The sequence below is a fragment of the Pelodiscus sinensis genome, chromosome 23 (assembly GCF_052426305.1).
Source record: "Pelodiscus sinensis isolate ZL-2025 chromosome 23, ASM5242630v1, whole genome shotgun sequence".
In the NCBI taxonomy this organism is placed as follows: domain Eukaryota; kingdom Metazoa; phylum Chordata; order Testudines; family Trionychidae; genus Pelodiscus; species Pelodiscus sinensis.
Window position 1 is genome coordinate 12,380,363 of NC_143074.1, and position 15,401 is coordinate 12,395,763.

The following is a 15,401-nucleotide window of genomic DNA, read 5'->3' on the forward strand; positions in this document are numbered from 1 at the left end:
TGCTTCATGGGCTGCATGTGACCTACTGGGGTTTCACCTGCAGCTCATGGAACCCATCTGCCCCCTTCTCCCACACCTCTCATGCACCAGGGCACTGAAGCCCTTCACTTACTGCTCCTCTCCAACCTTCCCAGCACTTTGAGCATCATGCATCTGCTGATTTACACTCTGTCCCTGCTTCTCCCCCTCCCAGAGCTTGAATGCTGTGAATCGGTGGTTTGCATCTATTCAAGCTCTGGGAAGGAGGGAGCGGGGAAGTGCCAGGAGTCACTGGATTCGTGGTGCTCTGAAAGTGCAGGAGGGCAGGGCTCCAATGCCCTAGAGTGCGAGACATGTAGGTGGGAGGGGGCAGGAGGAGTGTGGGGGCTGCATGCAGTCCGAGTTGGAGAGCCATTCACCGTGGCTGCTAAAGGTACTAGCAGCTGATCTTGCCTTTACCACTGCTGTGACACCAAGGATATAGAAACTTGAACCCAATTGTGTTTAGGTGGAGGAGACACTAAAGCAAAGCTTCCCAAAAGCCACTGTGGAGAAGAGCTTCTCCCTCCCTATCTAGAAATAAAAGCAGCTTAGCACAACTGTACCACCACCTGAAGGTGCCATAAACCCAGTTTATCCACAGTGCACCACATGTTCCATTTAATAGACCTCCATGTGGAAAAATTTGGGATGCTGTCTTAAGGATCCTATCACGGTGTCACATTCCATTTCAGTTCCAACTTACACAAGTGTAGTCAATGGTATACATTTACAGCTTTCCCTAGAAGCCTGCCACTGGTAACTGGCATTGGAGACCAGAAGGCATCAGGTCTCAGATGAAATCTTTGGGCTGGGTGACAAGAGAAAGGTTCCAGAAACTCCAGGGGATTTGTGGAGACTGAACCAAACACACAAGATGTTGCCCGTTTGCCAATGCCAAGTGACTCACCATATGGCGTCCCTGGCCCAAAGTCATTGGCTGCCTCCATCATGTACTGGGCCAACAACTCCCCATTGGTGACACGAGATGGCACCTTCCGGTCTAGTTTTTCATAGAGGAATTCTTCTACTCTGGCACCTGGAATAAGAATGCTTCAGACAGTTACAGACAAGCAGGGAAAGCAGAGGGAGCTGCTCTGCTTGCATAGCCCTCATGTGACAGTAGCCAATGTAGGAGGACATCAGGATTGAGATGGAGGCATCAGAACAGGGAGAAAGTTCAGTATTCAGAATCCACCGGGAAGGTCAAGGCTACTGAATGCCAGCCAGAAACAGGCCCTTTCCTGGGGATGGTGGCTCTGTCTTTGTAACACCATCAGATATTCCCCTGTGGATCTGATTCAACAGAGATCGGCCTCGGGGAATTTCTATTAACTCCATTACTGCTGTACCACAGAGCACCAGCACTGTAAACGCTTGCCACGGAATTGGTGCTTACTTGGGTTTGGCTGCAGCAAGACCTCAGTCTGATGCAAGATCTTCTCAGTCCAGTTCTTGGTAGTGTCCGCCCTGGCCAGAAGGTTTTCAAAGTGTGCATCTAGTTCAGTCTTCTCAGCCTGGCCCAGCTTCTCCTCTGTGAACTACAGGAGCAGAGGGGAGGGTGTAGGATACTCATTAGAAGCCCTGCTCCAGGTTACAAAGCTATTTGAAGAGATTGTGAAACCTGCCATGTCTAGCCAGTTGGCCATTCCCCTCAAAGGAATGTTCCGTGAACAAGTCCATTAGAATCCTCTTTAATTACAATTCTGATGCTTTTGTCTGTACAGCTCCATGAACCTTACAGGTGAGGGCAAGTATTGTGTATCTTCAGCATGGATAGGCAGCAAGGTATCATGCCCACTGCTGAGTGACTGGCAGAAAAGCTAAAATAGAACCTGGTCTGACTAGCACTCAGGGCTAGCCTACCTCTCAGTTTAGGGAGTTATTAAAATCCAAGTTAACTGGAGAGGGATCTAATCAGACTGACAGTTAATATTTCAAATGCTAGACTGTCAGATATTGCATTCCTTTACACAGAATTAATGCAAATTTAGGGCCCACTTCTGCAACATGCAGGCTTCTCCAACCCCCTTTGACAATACAGAGCACCGGGAAGAATTAAGCACTTTGTTTTCAGCCTGGAGAGAAAGTTGAGTCAGCCCCCGAGTTTACCACCAACATTCCCAGAGGAGGGAACATTGTTATGAGGTTCTACTCAAAGAATGGCTGTTTAACCTCTACTATTATGACCAGGGAACTCACATCCCATGTTTCACCCACTGCTTCAGTGCAGCATCCCATGCCCCTCCCCCCCAGCTCCTTTACTAGTACATTGTTCTAAACAGCTAATAAACCTTTCAGGCCAAGGTTCTGGGGAGAACCTGCAGCTGGGGGGAGAAGGGAGAGGAGGAAACAGGGGACTAGAACTCTAACAGCCAATCCATCTTTTTGCCCTTCTGACCTAGAGCTATTCTGGGAGTGGGGGGGTGTAACAGACTTGTTTGCAATAGGGTTCTCAGAAGGCAGATTTACAATTGTCTACAACAGTGCCTGTACCAAGGGAATCATCCCCTTGCTGGATACAGAGCTTATAGAGCCCTCAGCCAAGGGTCTGAAGAGCCAAACACTCTTTGGGGATTAGATAAACAAACCCTCTTGTGCACTGGAGGTAAAGAAATGTAAACCATCTCCTTAATCTTTAAGGGGAGAGGCACCAATACACTTTAAATGGCCACTATTTAACCTTAAATTCCTAAAGTCTTAAGAGTCCCCCTTGCCCTCCAAATCTGAAACACTATGGATGTGTACACAGTTGAGAAGTTATTCTCCTCTCTAATTCCCAGGAAATAGCCAGTTTTCATGCAAGTCTAGAGGTAAGCAAGTTCTAACACCTTCCTACTCAATTTCTACTCCAAGCTCTTTGCCTCAGTTTCTCTTGTCACTCCTTCTCACTAGGTACTTATACTAGCTATCTTCATGAAGTGCTTTAAGATCCTATAGAAGTGTTATGAGCTAAAAGGAAGTCAGGTAACACTGTCAGAACAGGTCTGATACAAACATTTTGTCTACATTTTGCCTAAATTAATGTACTCAAGTAATTGACTACTCAGGTAATCCTATTCTCTCCCCCTCCCCTTCCCAGCCACTCAGTTTCCTTCTGTATTTATTCTGATACAAAATTGCATCACAGCTTAATCAAGCAAGCGCCAAAAAGGCTCATCTGCAGGATTTTATCATACACTGATGCAAACTAGTTTTATTAATGCTAGAAAAGCCTATAAAACAGCTGGATGGTAATGAATGGCCCAAGAAACCATCCACTGTTTATAGAAGGTATGCCACCTTCCCTCGAGATCTTTAATATTTTGATAAGCTTTAATGCTTTATAGCTCCAGATACTCTCAAGTAGATATATACAAAGCCCCTGTTGCTGGCCCCTCTAATTCACTTCCTAAGCCATCATAACCCATTTGTGTTATTGCAATATTGGAAATACCTGGTACAATCACTGACAAGAAATTAAGGACAAGGAACCTGGAGTACAAATGAAGACCTGATCCTCCCTATCTTATCACCCCTTCATGGATAGTCTTAAGGGGGCTGTGAAGCCCCTCTAGAGGGGAATGCTAGAGATGCAAAAGATTAACCAGTTGACCTGTAAGCATCACCCTTACTGTGTGATGGTAACAGTCAACTGGCAGCCTGGAGCAGCCCCTTGCCTGATACGCATTGGGCTGCTCTGGCCTGGGCCACGGGTGTTCTAGCCCAGCCAGAGCAGTCCCTGCCTGCAGCAGGCCCAGCATAGTCAAAGCAGCCCATGGCAGGCGTTAAGGGGGAACAGGCCTGCCAGGTCACGCCACAGACTGGAGCAGCCTCCCACTCCCACTGAAGTAGTTAACCAATTAAATGCAATGTTTCCCATTTAATCAGTTAACTAGTCATTTTACATCTCTAGTATCTCCTGGGGCTGCTAAGGTTTCTTCTTAAAGTCTATGGAGCAAGCCCCACTCTGCTGCAGCAGGGAGAAGCACTGAATGTGGACCACTAGAGCCATGCCAGTACAATGCCTGAAATGAAGCAGTCAGTAGCAAAGCAGAACTGGCACATGATGTGGGAATGCTGCCTGAAAAGCATTTTGGCTTCCTGTTACCAACCATGTGCAAATTTCAGATGCCAGAGATATGCAAAATCCACAGCAGGGCTCTTTGCACAATGACCTCTTATGTCTGGATTGTGCTAGATTTAAAGAACTATTTGCTGAAGTTGTCATGTGTTGCAAGTTCTGTTGAATCACTGGAACAATTAAACTACCCCCTCCAAATCAGCATGGGCAGATAAGCAACAGAAATAGAGCTTGGAAAAACAAATGAGGGATGGGGACAGTTCGAACACATCTGTCTAGAGCCTCCTGCGGATACAAAGTTTGTATCCACACCTGCATCCATATCTGCAGATACCTGTGAATATAAAGAGCATACCTGCAAATTTGCAGGGCTCTAAATCTCTAATCACATCCATCACCTCCTGTTAAGGCAATCTTGGAGGTCATTTATAGCAACCATAGTTACAAGGTTAAGGCAATTGTGATTCAAGGTGACTGACCTTTTAAAACACCCACAACAGCTGTTCCATTCAGGGATTTTTGTATAACCCAAGTTTCAGAATGAAGCACCTAGCACTTCCACAGCTCTGAGTACTTTATGAAAGCAGGCAGAACTACAACAGAGTGAAAACTAGATACAAGAAAGTTAAGTGACTTGTCCAAAGCCACATAGGAAATCAGTGGCAGAAACGGACGAACTATTGTATTCCAAGTTTGGTGCCATAACCACTGGACTATGCTGTTGCCCCTTTGAGAGGCCAACAGGAAGACGGAAAGTAGTACTAGAGTCAGAGGATTTTTGCATTGTCATGTTTCATTTGCAAAGATAAAACCAGTCACAAGAGAAGTAAAGATATTACATTATTTTTCTGGCAAAGAGTGTGCGCGTGCATACAAACACCACGCTGGCTAGCCACTGGTTGAACCTGAGCCCAATTAAAGTGAGAACTGGGTGGCACCTGGAGAGGTGATAGGCACAACTGGTGATCAAGTACATTTATATCTAGTCTAAGCCACAGTCATAACACAGCAAACTGGGGCACCCCAGATATTTGGCTCTAGGATATTAGAGTTCCTATTTGTTTATCAAAATCTGTAGAGAACAGAGCACTGGGGAAATCTTTGGTGCTCCCCTGCTATGGCTGCTCTCCAGTCCAACAGAAAAATCTCTTAAACTTAAGAACCTGAATCTGAAGAGTCTCAATCCCCCTCCCCCCAGGGTTCCAGAAACCTGTGAAACAGCTGTGTTGAGAAGGCTCTGATTCCACTTCCTAGACTACATGGGGAATAAGAGACTGTTGTGGAACTGCCAAGCATCTGCAGCAAAGAGGGCTGGTTGGGTTTGAGGGCTCTTAAACCATTTATGATTTTAGGCTGACTATACACCAGCTGGAAAAAGAGTCAGAACAAGTTTGCCTTCAGACAAAGCTGCACATGAAAGATTGCGGCTGACCCTTCAGCACTGCCTTGTCTAGACTTTCCACAGATTTGGGACTTCACCTGTGACTTCCACAGGGAAGTCATCCTCTCCAAGTGTTATTGCACATTTACAGCTCGGGTGCTACTTCCATAACTAAACACCTCTGTCCCTCAGTCCACTCCTTTTGACAGATTGACAGCACACTTACACATACCACACAGTAGCTAGCAAGTCTTAGCACCATCATTGCTTCAATTCATGCATGCAGAGAAACCTGAAAAACCTAATGCTTTATCTTGCAGCTATCATGGTCATGTGGTCTGAATGATTGTTGCAAACCCAGGCTTACAGAAGGAAGGAGAAGGGCAGCAGGGGGATGGAGGGGGAGAGGTGATTTTGCAAACCCAGGCTTACAGGAGGGAGAAGGGCAGCAGGGGGTGGGGGAGGAGGGATGGAGGGGGAGAGGCGATTTGACAACCTATGACAGGCAATTTTGCAAACCCAGGCTTACAGAAGGAGGGAGAAGGGCAGCAGGGGGATTGGGGGTGGGTGGGGGGGGAGGCGATTTGACAACCCATGACAAGGTTATGTGAATGGTCAGACTTCTGAGTGTTTAAATGCACAGCAGGAAGTTCAGAGGCAATGCAAGATGTGTCACTAGGGATGAAAAGAAATCTAAAGATCTTGTAGTTCACATAAAGCAGAAGTAGCTACTCTAATTTGCCTATTCTTGGTTTTAGTACTTCGGTCCCATTTCCTCCCAAGCCTCAAATGCTGCTCTTCAGTCCCCTCAACATGTAAGTTACACCAGTTGAGACTCCAGTATGCTGATTGGGCCAGATTCAGAGCTAGCTATATTTACACAAAAGTGTACATATATCACCTAGCAGGATGCAGGAAGGTACAAGTTACATTTACTTGACTCTGAACCTCTTAGAGCTGCATTTTTCCCCCAGAGATCTGAACTTTGCATTGGGGCCCATATCTACCAGAAACATGCCCCTAGTGAGACTCTGCTTCTAAGGCAGCCCAGAACAAAAGGCATCTAGAAGCAGCTGTTCGATATGAAAGCGGGAAGATGCACATATGGCACAGTGAAGTAGAAAATCTTCTCCCCTGCCCCTAACGTGCGAGATCTAGGGATAACCCACAACTCCTGAAATCAAGCTGCTCTGTCCCTCTATCTCCATTTAATGGAACCTGGTTGTTAAAGGTTCCAGTATTGATCCCAATTTTGAAATAATTCAATTCTACTTCCTGGGATTCAGTGTGCACCATACACTGTCAACTTGTTCCTACAGATTGCAGATTCCTCCTTTCCCTGTCCTTCAGGCTAGTGCTGCTGCACCTCTGGCCCAGTTAAATATCTGGGCTTGTTTTTGTGCAAGCAGCCAATATAGTAATGAATAATGAAGTGCAGTCTTTCACTGAGTGCTACTCTTACTCTACAAGGGAAGAGAAGAGTCATTCTGCATTCCAAGGCCTCAATAATTCATTGAGGGGTTGGGTTTCCCCTTTGAAGCTTGGAAGACAGCAGGAGTAGTCTGCTTTGTTAGTTCTCATCTGTCCTTCTGTCAAAATAGTTGATGGGGACCCCTGAATTGAGAAGAGGCTAGGGATGTAAACTGATGAGCATACTATGAAGCTTCCTTGTTACCCAGCTCTTACCAGTTCACTCCAGTGGTGGCCACCAAAGCAGTGTGGGCAGGAGGACTCCAGTCATAGCATCTCGGTTAAAGCCAGCTAACCAGATAAGAACTATTGACTAACTCAGGGCACGTCTAAACTACATTCCTCTTTCAAAAGGAATGTAAACGAGGCAAATTGAAAATGCAAAAGAGGCGCAGATTTAAATATCCCACACTTCATTTGCATCCAAGAGCTTTTTCGAAAAAGGGTTTTTCGAAAGTGAAAGCACAATCTAGACAAGGTTCTTTCAAAAAAAAAAAAAAAAACCACCCCACAAACAAACAAAAAAAACCAACCTTTGAAAGAGCAAGTACTCCTGAAAGTGAAGAGTATGGGTTTCAAAAAAAGTCCCCCCCAAAGAACCCAGTCTAGACTTCTTTCCACATTCAAAAAAGCGAACGAATGCAAATATGCAAATGAAGCATGGGATATTTAAATCCATGCTTCTTTTGCGCTTTCGATTTGTCTCATTTACATTCCTCTTTTGAAAAAGGAATGTAAGTGTCTAGCTATAGCTTCAGGGATGGGGGAATCTGAGTCAGGGGCCACTGACCCACAGGGGAAAACAAAAAACCAGTTGGGGACCACACACAAATGAGAAAAACAGAAAAAAACAAAACAAAAAAAATCTCAGACATGGCCCTTGACTGAGAAGGAAAGACACTCCCCACATACCCCTCACATACCAGAGCCTGGGGGGGCCCAAGCCTAGTAGATTTTGGGTGCTCCTGATGTGGAGTGGTGAGGGGGCTGGAGTGCCAGCACAGGCACCCCAATGCTGGGGGGCAGCCCTGAGCCTCAGGGGCCAGATCTAGGCAAGTTGAGGCCTGCATCTGGCCCCCAGGCCTGAGCTTTCCCACCTGTGGTTTAACTAGTTACCCATCTTAGCATTCCTAGGGAAGACTGGATGACCAGTGTAGGTTAGGAAGAGGGGCTAGCAGGCTCTGCATAGCAGCTGAAGCAGCAGTCAAAACCCTGGGGATAGGAATTGCAGCTTGCTAGAATCACCATCAATTCTTGAGAGAAAGGCAATGCTGTGCTTGGCACATGGGAGAAGTCCTTTCTGCTGCTCAGGAGTAAGGTTGAGGGTGGGTCTTAAATGGAGGATGTAACATTCAATGGCATGTGCTGCCTGAGCTGTCCCTGCATCACAGTCACACCTTTAGACTTCAACATTCACAGCTTTAGTGGATGAAGATCAACTCCCTTGGAAAGCCCACTCCGCCAGGAGTCAGACGATTTCTGCCCTTTCTTCTAACATGGTGCCCACGTGATGCAATTCTGTTGTACAACCAGGCCTCCAATGGAGGGGAGGGGCAACTGCTCCGGGGCCCAGCCATTCAAAAGAGCCCAGGACTCCTGGCTGCCGCCATCACTACTGCAGTAGGGAGGCACTAAGCTGGCTGTGGCCAGGGGAAGCATGGCATGGTCCAGGTAGTGCTGAGGACTGGCTGGCCCCCACCCCACCACCTGAGGCCCCACCCCTTCTGGGAGCACAGAGCCACTCCTTGTCCAGGGGCCGGGCAGTTCTGTCTGCCCCACTGTTTAAAACACTCAAGGGCAGGCCCATGTGAGAATAGGGAAGACAGCCTGAGATGTAAGGCAGAGTTTAGATCAAAGTAGGAATCTTAGTCAGATCTTTACTTTTAGTGATGAATTATTTTACTGAGATCTTCCCCACCATAAGTCCTTTTTAAAAAAGAAGCTTAGAGGCCTTTGAAACAGAAGATTCTGTCTTCAGCAAACTATTAGCAAATAGAATGTGTGGCAAGGCCTTCTTGGATATCCTGCCAGTGATTTTACTCAGTGCCTGTCGCACTGTAGGAGCTCATTGCCCTTGGCTGCTGAGATCTCTGCTATTTCAGAGACCGCCCACAGATGATGAATAAAGTTAGACACCTAAAAACCCTCTAATCTAAGCAAAGTTCATCCAACCTCAGCAGTTCTAGTAAGGAAGCTTTCCATTACTCTCCCTCTGTAGAGCACCACTTTGGAAAAAAGCTGTTGCAACTCACAATATGCCCTCAATCAGAGACCTAAGCCCAATTGGCATCAGGTTCCATATACTGGGTAACATGGCAATAGTGGGTAGAGGATGCAACTAGTTCTGAAGCAGTAGCTATTATAGTGGTTACTGCTATAGCAAACTAGCCATGCTCACCCAGCCAAATAGCCACATGTGGCTAGCAGCTAGCACAGGGTGGGCAAAGGGCCTCCGTAGGCCCAATCCAGCCTGTGAAGGCCCTGCTGCTCTCCCACCCCCAGGCCAATTAGGGTCTGGGGGCACACCCAAAGCTCTCTGCTCTGCCCCCACCCTGCAAGCAGCACACAGGCTTCAAAGTGCTGTGCACTGCTTGCAGGGCGGGGGCAGAGCAGAGATTCGGGCACTCCACAGCCCCTAGGCCTTAATTGGCCTGGGGAGAGGGGAGCACTTGTAGCCTACTCCCACCCTGCCAGGAGCATGTGGCACTTTGAAGCACAATGCGCTGCTTGGAGGGCAGGGGGAGAATAGAGAAAGCTTCACACGCTTCTCCGCCCCAAGGTCAGTCAGGGCCTGGGGAAGTTGCATGACGCTTCCTTTGCCCTGCAAGGAGCCTGCAACACTTCCAAGTGCCACGGGCTCCTCACAGGGCGGGGGGGGGGGGGGCCTCCCATGCTCCTCAGGCCCTGATTGGCCTAGAGGTGGGCGAGTGTGCCAAGCCTCTCCCAGGGCATGGGTGCCTAGTGGGAAGGGGGGGCAAAGGGGCTCCCCCACCCCTTCTAGGGTGGCCCGGGGCTACTTCAAAAATGTTTTGAAGTGGTCCCTGGGCAAAAATTATTGCCCACCCTGGGCTAGCATGTTGGACACCATGACACTATGGTAATTCATGGCCATCAAAAGTCATAGCAGGTGATGAATCAAATAAAGTGCTTGTATGGAGAAATGACATGGTCTTGCAGATGCTGGTAACAGCATTAAAGCCACTTTAATGTGCCCCTTTTAATTTTTAAAATCTAGTTTAATTACTTGTTACCATCAGAAGGAACTTGTATTTAAACTAGGCAAAAGAAGCTAACTGTAAAAAACGAATCACCATACATTGTAATAGCTATTTGATCCTGCTTAAAAGACTGTCCATTGAAAGGACACTGATGCTGAGAATGGGGAAATCTTTTCAAAAGGAAAAAAACTGAGCCTCACACATTTGGTGACTATTATTAGTTCTGATATTGGGGGTTAGGGTCTCAGTTTACACGCTAATGATTCAAATAATGCATAATGTGTACAATTTCACAGAACCACTTTCCATAAACATAAAAAAGTAAACCAAGGCACATCTGCCCAAGTAATTATTTCTAGACTCCAAAGCATGTTCTATTTGAGCACAAGAGAAACATTTGCTACCTTGGCAGAAAGATAAACACCAGACACTTGTCTGCTTTGATGGTCAGAGCAGCCCCTTTTTAATAATATTTCAGATTCCCATTTCTATGGCAACAGAGCCCACTTATAAAGATCAGTCCAGAGCCTCACCATCCCTAAGAACCAGCAAGTTATTATTCTGATCAAAGGAAAATTAACAGAATGAGCTGTTTTAAGATTTATCAGCAAACTGAGCCACAGAGCATGACCCGCCACAAGTCTGCCTCTTCCCCACATCCAAAGTGTCCTCCAAAACCCCAATGCCCTGCATCCAGCCTCAGGATCAGAAGAGCTCAGACTAGTCAATACAACTCATCTGGTGGACAATGGTGGTGGTGGGGCACAGCACAGACTGTGGTACAACTCCATAACAGCACCAGGCCTTATGACCAGCAAAGACAGTGCAGAACTACAAGGGGCTGCACTTTTAGGGTCCTCCACCATTAGTAGCAGAGCTGTTATCACTGGATTCCCACCATGGGCACTGCTAGCAAGCTTATGGGACTGGCATGCTCAGGAATTATATTTTAAAGGGAGTAGGATGACAGATGTGTTATAGGCAAAACATGACGCATTATGTGACAAGCCCTTTTTATGGAGCTGAGTGATACTTGATTATGCTGCAGTGTGAGTTGGTTTATTGCTTTTCAAACTGAAGCCTTAGTCAAACTGTAGCAGTCTTACCTATTACATAACCAGCACAGTATACTGCTCTGCACTCCGGCAGAATAAGATCACACTTGGCTCTGCAGTCAGGGAGCCCTTCTGGACTGTGCAGTGAAAGTAATGGGGCATGCAGTGACAAAACGGGCTCCCACTCAGCAGGGAAAGGCACTGCCACAGAGCTCTTGAGACATTTGAGCAAGGAACCCCATTGCTAGCAGCTGCCTTCCACTAGTCTTCAGCCTCCTACTCCAGGACAAGGTCAGCGGAGCAAGTCACTTTCCCGAGATTCAGCATAGATGCTAACATCTAGTCGATGCCTCCTCCGCTGTCTTTCTAAAACGCAACATAACAGCCAAATGTGGCTCAATGAACGTTGCCTTATCGTGAAGGCGAGGAAGGAAAAGACTTACCCAAGATGCAACACAAAACAAGATGCCAAGGAGGGGACTAACTGTCATGTAATTTACCTCTTCGGACAAGATGCTGCACAGCCTCAACACTTGTGGCCACCTCTGCTTGCACTTGCAGGAGCTTGGGCCCACAGCTCCATCTGTACCATACATTTCCCAAGCCCTCCCTGCTTTAGGGCACAAGGCAAACAGCTTTGTCTACCAGCAGGGGTCCAGGAGTTCAGGTACCTGTTGTAATAGACAGGGCCCAGTGAAAGTTCACCATTGGTTGAGCTCAGCTGACTGCCAGGAGGCCAGACTTTTTACAGAAGATTGAAAAACATGCTTGGATTGATGCAGGGTCAGATAGGAATTGTTGTGCCTGTAATGTGAAAACCGAACAACTGGCACCCTTAATGTAGCATGTTACCAAGTTCCTTTCCCATATTCTAGTAGGGGATGGAGATTTTAAGAAAGAGTTAAGCTCCACTGTCTGGACAGATGTTCACTAGCAGCCAAACAGCCTGTAACACCCAGGACTGAGTGATAGCATAGTAGGAATGTAATAATGTAACCCAGGGGTTCTCAAACTGATATCACAACCCCCTAATATGCTAATTAAATTTGTGTGCCCCCCAGGCAGGCCTCCCACCCCCACCCCCATCCCAGTGCACTCTCCCCCCACTCCCTCAGGCAGGCATCAGCATCTGGAGCCTGGCTCCAATTAAATCTTGCACCTCCACCCCCATCCCCGCCCCGCCCCGCCCCAGAGCCAGGCACAGAAGAATCTTACTTTTAAAGTATCTGCTTCTACCCCCGGCCCTGCTGCCTCAGCTGGCAGCTTGCAGGGGAAGCATCATGTGGCCAGTTGCCAGTCTCGGCTGGTCAGGTGGGCCAGAGCAACGTGTGCTCTGCTCCCACCCAGCCCGGCACCCCCCTAGCGTGGTGCCTTGCAACTGCCCCCTCCCCTCCCTTCACTAGATTCTGCAGCACTCCTCACTCCCTTGCCAGATGCAGCATGGGAAAATTGACCGGAGGGAGCACAGACTGTCCGGAGATGCCGGTGAGAAAAATGCAAAAAAGCCACACCAGATCCAGCTGCGACCCCTCCCCCCGTAAGTTGGTCACAATGCCCTTGGGGGTCACGACCCACAGTTTGAGAAATGCTGATGTAATCTATTACCTGATAAGCAAAAGCTTATGTTAATACTAGAGACTACATGTAGCCCCTCCCCTGCCAGCCAATTCTTTAGCAGGCTGGCCAGCAACCGGGCTCAGTCCTTGCTCATGTTGGGTCCAGGACCTACCCCTGCTGCAGCCAGACAGGCACACAGCCTGGCTCATATCTGGCTCACACCAGGTCTGGGAGCTCAGGCCCCTTTCCTCCGGACAGGGGCTGCTGCCATGCCATGCTGCTCCCTCTATTTGTCCTTTTCATATTTGTTCATTTTTTTAAATTGTATCCTTTGGTATATATGGTTGTGACTACTTTCTTCCACTATTTGATCTGAGGAAGTGGGTCTGGCCCACGAAAGCTCATCATCTAATAAACCATCTTGTTAGTCTTTAAAGTGCTACATTGTCCTGCATTTTCCCTCTATTAGAGGCAGCATCATGGGATGGCAGGCAGCCAGTCCACAAGGGGAGCTGGTTTTAAACTGGCTCCCCTCAGACCAGCTCCTGCCTGGCCCCCCGGGCTGCTACCTCTGAGACCACCTCAGAAGTGGGGCCAGAACACACTGGCTGCCAGCCCCACCCCAGGGACTACAGAACAGTCAAGTAAATCGACAATTCATGAGGTTAACCGACTATTCAGTCCCTTGTGCATAATGACTAGTGCATTTTCCTACCAGCCACTGCATTTCCAGAAACATTATTTGATAAATGCCTAGAGCAGCAGAAAGCAATCTAGTTGTTTTTTTAATTAAGAGTATTAGTCCAGCCAACTCAGAGTCCCTTCCCCGGGGAAGTCTGCTGTGCTGAAAAAAAAAGGGCAGCTACCGATCTGCTCTCCCTTCCATTCCCCTGATCCCAACAAAACAGGGAAAACAAAAAACAAAAGAGACTGACAGAAAGTCACATACTATCTCCTCCAGCAACCATTTAGCCTTTTGTAGGTGTACATATCTGCCTGTCAGACTTCTGCTTCATGGTGCCAGTGTTGTGACTAGCTTTTTAATCCAAATACCAGGACTCTGCTAGGACACAGCCCAAATGGGACTAGTCACATTCGTACATTTCAGGGGAATTTTTTTTTAATTAGCATCGTTCAACTAACCCTATCCTCTCCCACCTACCAAAACCCCAGAGAGTCTCCCCTAGTAATTGTCCTAAACAATGCTGCTTTGTTTCTTTTAATTTGCCTGTAATTAATGTGAATATTCACATGCAAGTTGATATTAAGTGGGCGTAGTAGCCAAGAGAAACTATTTATAAATTCCTCTCTACCAAAACCGCCCCCCTCTACCCCATCACTGATGTGAAGAGCTGCTCATCCCTAGGCTGGCTTCTTCCTACACCTTGTGCAAGTCTTTGATAAGTGATCTTTATAAGGCCTTCCAAATCCAAACATGCCATATCTTTCCAGCATTTCTTCTTTCCTTTTGTTAAGGTCATTTGCATGAGAACAGTATTGTTAAGCTCTCCATCTGCTCCTTATTCTGTACCTGAAGTAACTATTTCTCTTCCACTGGCATCTGACTCATTGCTATAAAAGAGAAGACATGCTCACAATAGACTAGCTTCTTGAAGAGCCTGCATTCTTCTGTTGACTTGATGAATAACTCTTCGTAAGCTTGACATCTTGCCTCTCTCATTAACAGAAGTTTGTCCAATAAAAGATATTACCTCACCCACTTTACCTTATATCCTGGGATCAATACAACTACACCACTGCACGCATACTCCTGTTGAGACAGCCAAGAAGGAGTCTATACCATTACTATCCAACCTCCTCCAAGTTGGAAGATAGAACAAGTCCAGGCCCTACATCAGAATTGTCTTAAGACCAGAAAGTTCCACAGACCCCGCCCCTCACCCCTCCATGTGCTAGCTATAGCCTTTGAGAAGGGAAGATGGAAGTTTCAAATAACTGAGTTGAAGCTAGTCAAAAAAATGGAATCTTACTACCTACTACATCGGGGTGGGCAATAAAACAGCAGCAATTCAACAGGGTAAACTCCTGGCAGACCTCTGCAGGTACAGGCACTTTGTGCAAGCACATGTACCAGTGAACTGGATCTTGCCTGTGGGCCAGTATTTGCCCACCACTGTTCTACACTGACTAGGGTCGTGCAACTGGGCACCCTCATAGAACCAGATTTTGTTCAACTAAGAACCTCTCTGGAAATGTGCTAGGAGGCAAATACTAAATCTAGTTTGCCAAAGCTAGACCACATTTCAGTCACCTCAGGACCAATGCATGCCACAGCCCTAACAAGGGAAGTCAGGCATAGTTCTGAGTTCCCAGAAGGGTACTTTCAGGCTTCCACTATTGACCTCTTGTATGGAAGACGGTCTAATATCCTAACAGGACTAGCATGGCTTCAAGAGCAGGGATCGCCTTTTTACTTCAGACAACCTTGCTTTGCTTTCAAATTGCTCTCCAAGGATCTGCAGCAAAACTCACCTATTCTGCCACATTCCACGGTTATAGTTAAGACAGTAATTGGAATGCTAAAGCTTCTCAAGAGCTATGATCTAACAAATATTGCACTGTAGTACATCCAAATCCACTCAAGTTACAGCTAGTCACCTTCCCTTCCTCCTCCCTCT

The 15,401-nt window shown here is 47.1% G+C and overlaps 1 protein-coding gene across 6 annotated transcripts in view; it reads right to left on the minus strand.

Moving 5' to 3' along the window:
• SH3GLB2 (SH3 domain containing GRB2 like, endophilin B2) overlaps window positions 1–15,401 on the minus strand; it is a 43,958-nt gene that overhangs the window by 25,974 nt on the left and 2,583 nt on the right. For all 6 annotated transcript variants that reach the window (XM_006119057.5, XM_006119061.5, XM_075905214.2 and 3 more), the window contains exons 2-3: window positions 1,418–1,559; window positions 929–1,057 (exon numbers count right to left, since the gene is read on the minus strand). In XM_006119057.5, coding sequence (XP_006119119.4) covers window positions 929–1,057; window positions 1,418–1,559 — 271 coding nt within the window. The remainder of the gene's footprint in view (window positions 1–928; window positions 1,058–1,417; window positions 1,560–15,401) is intronic.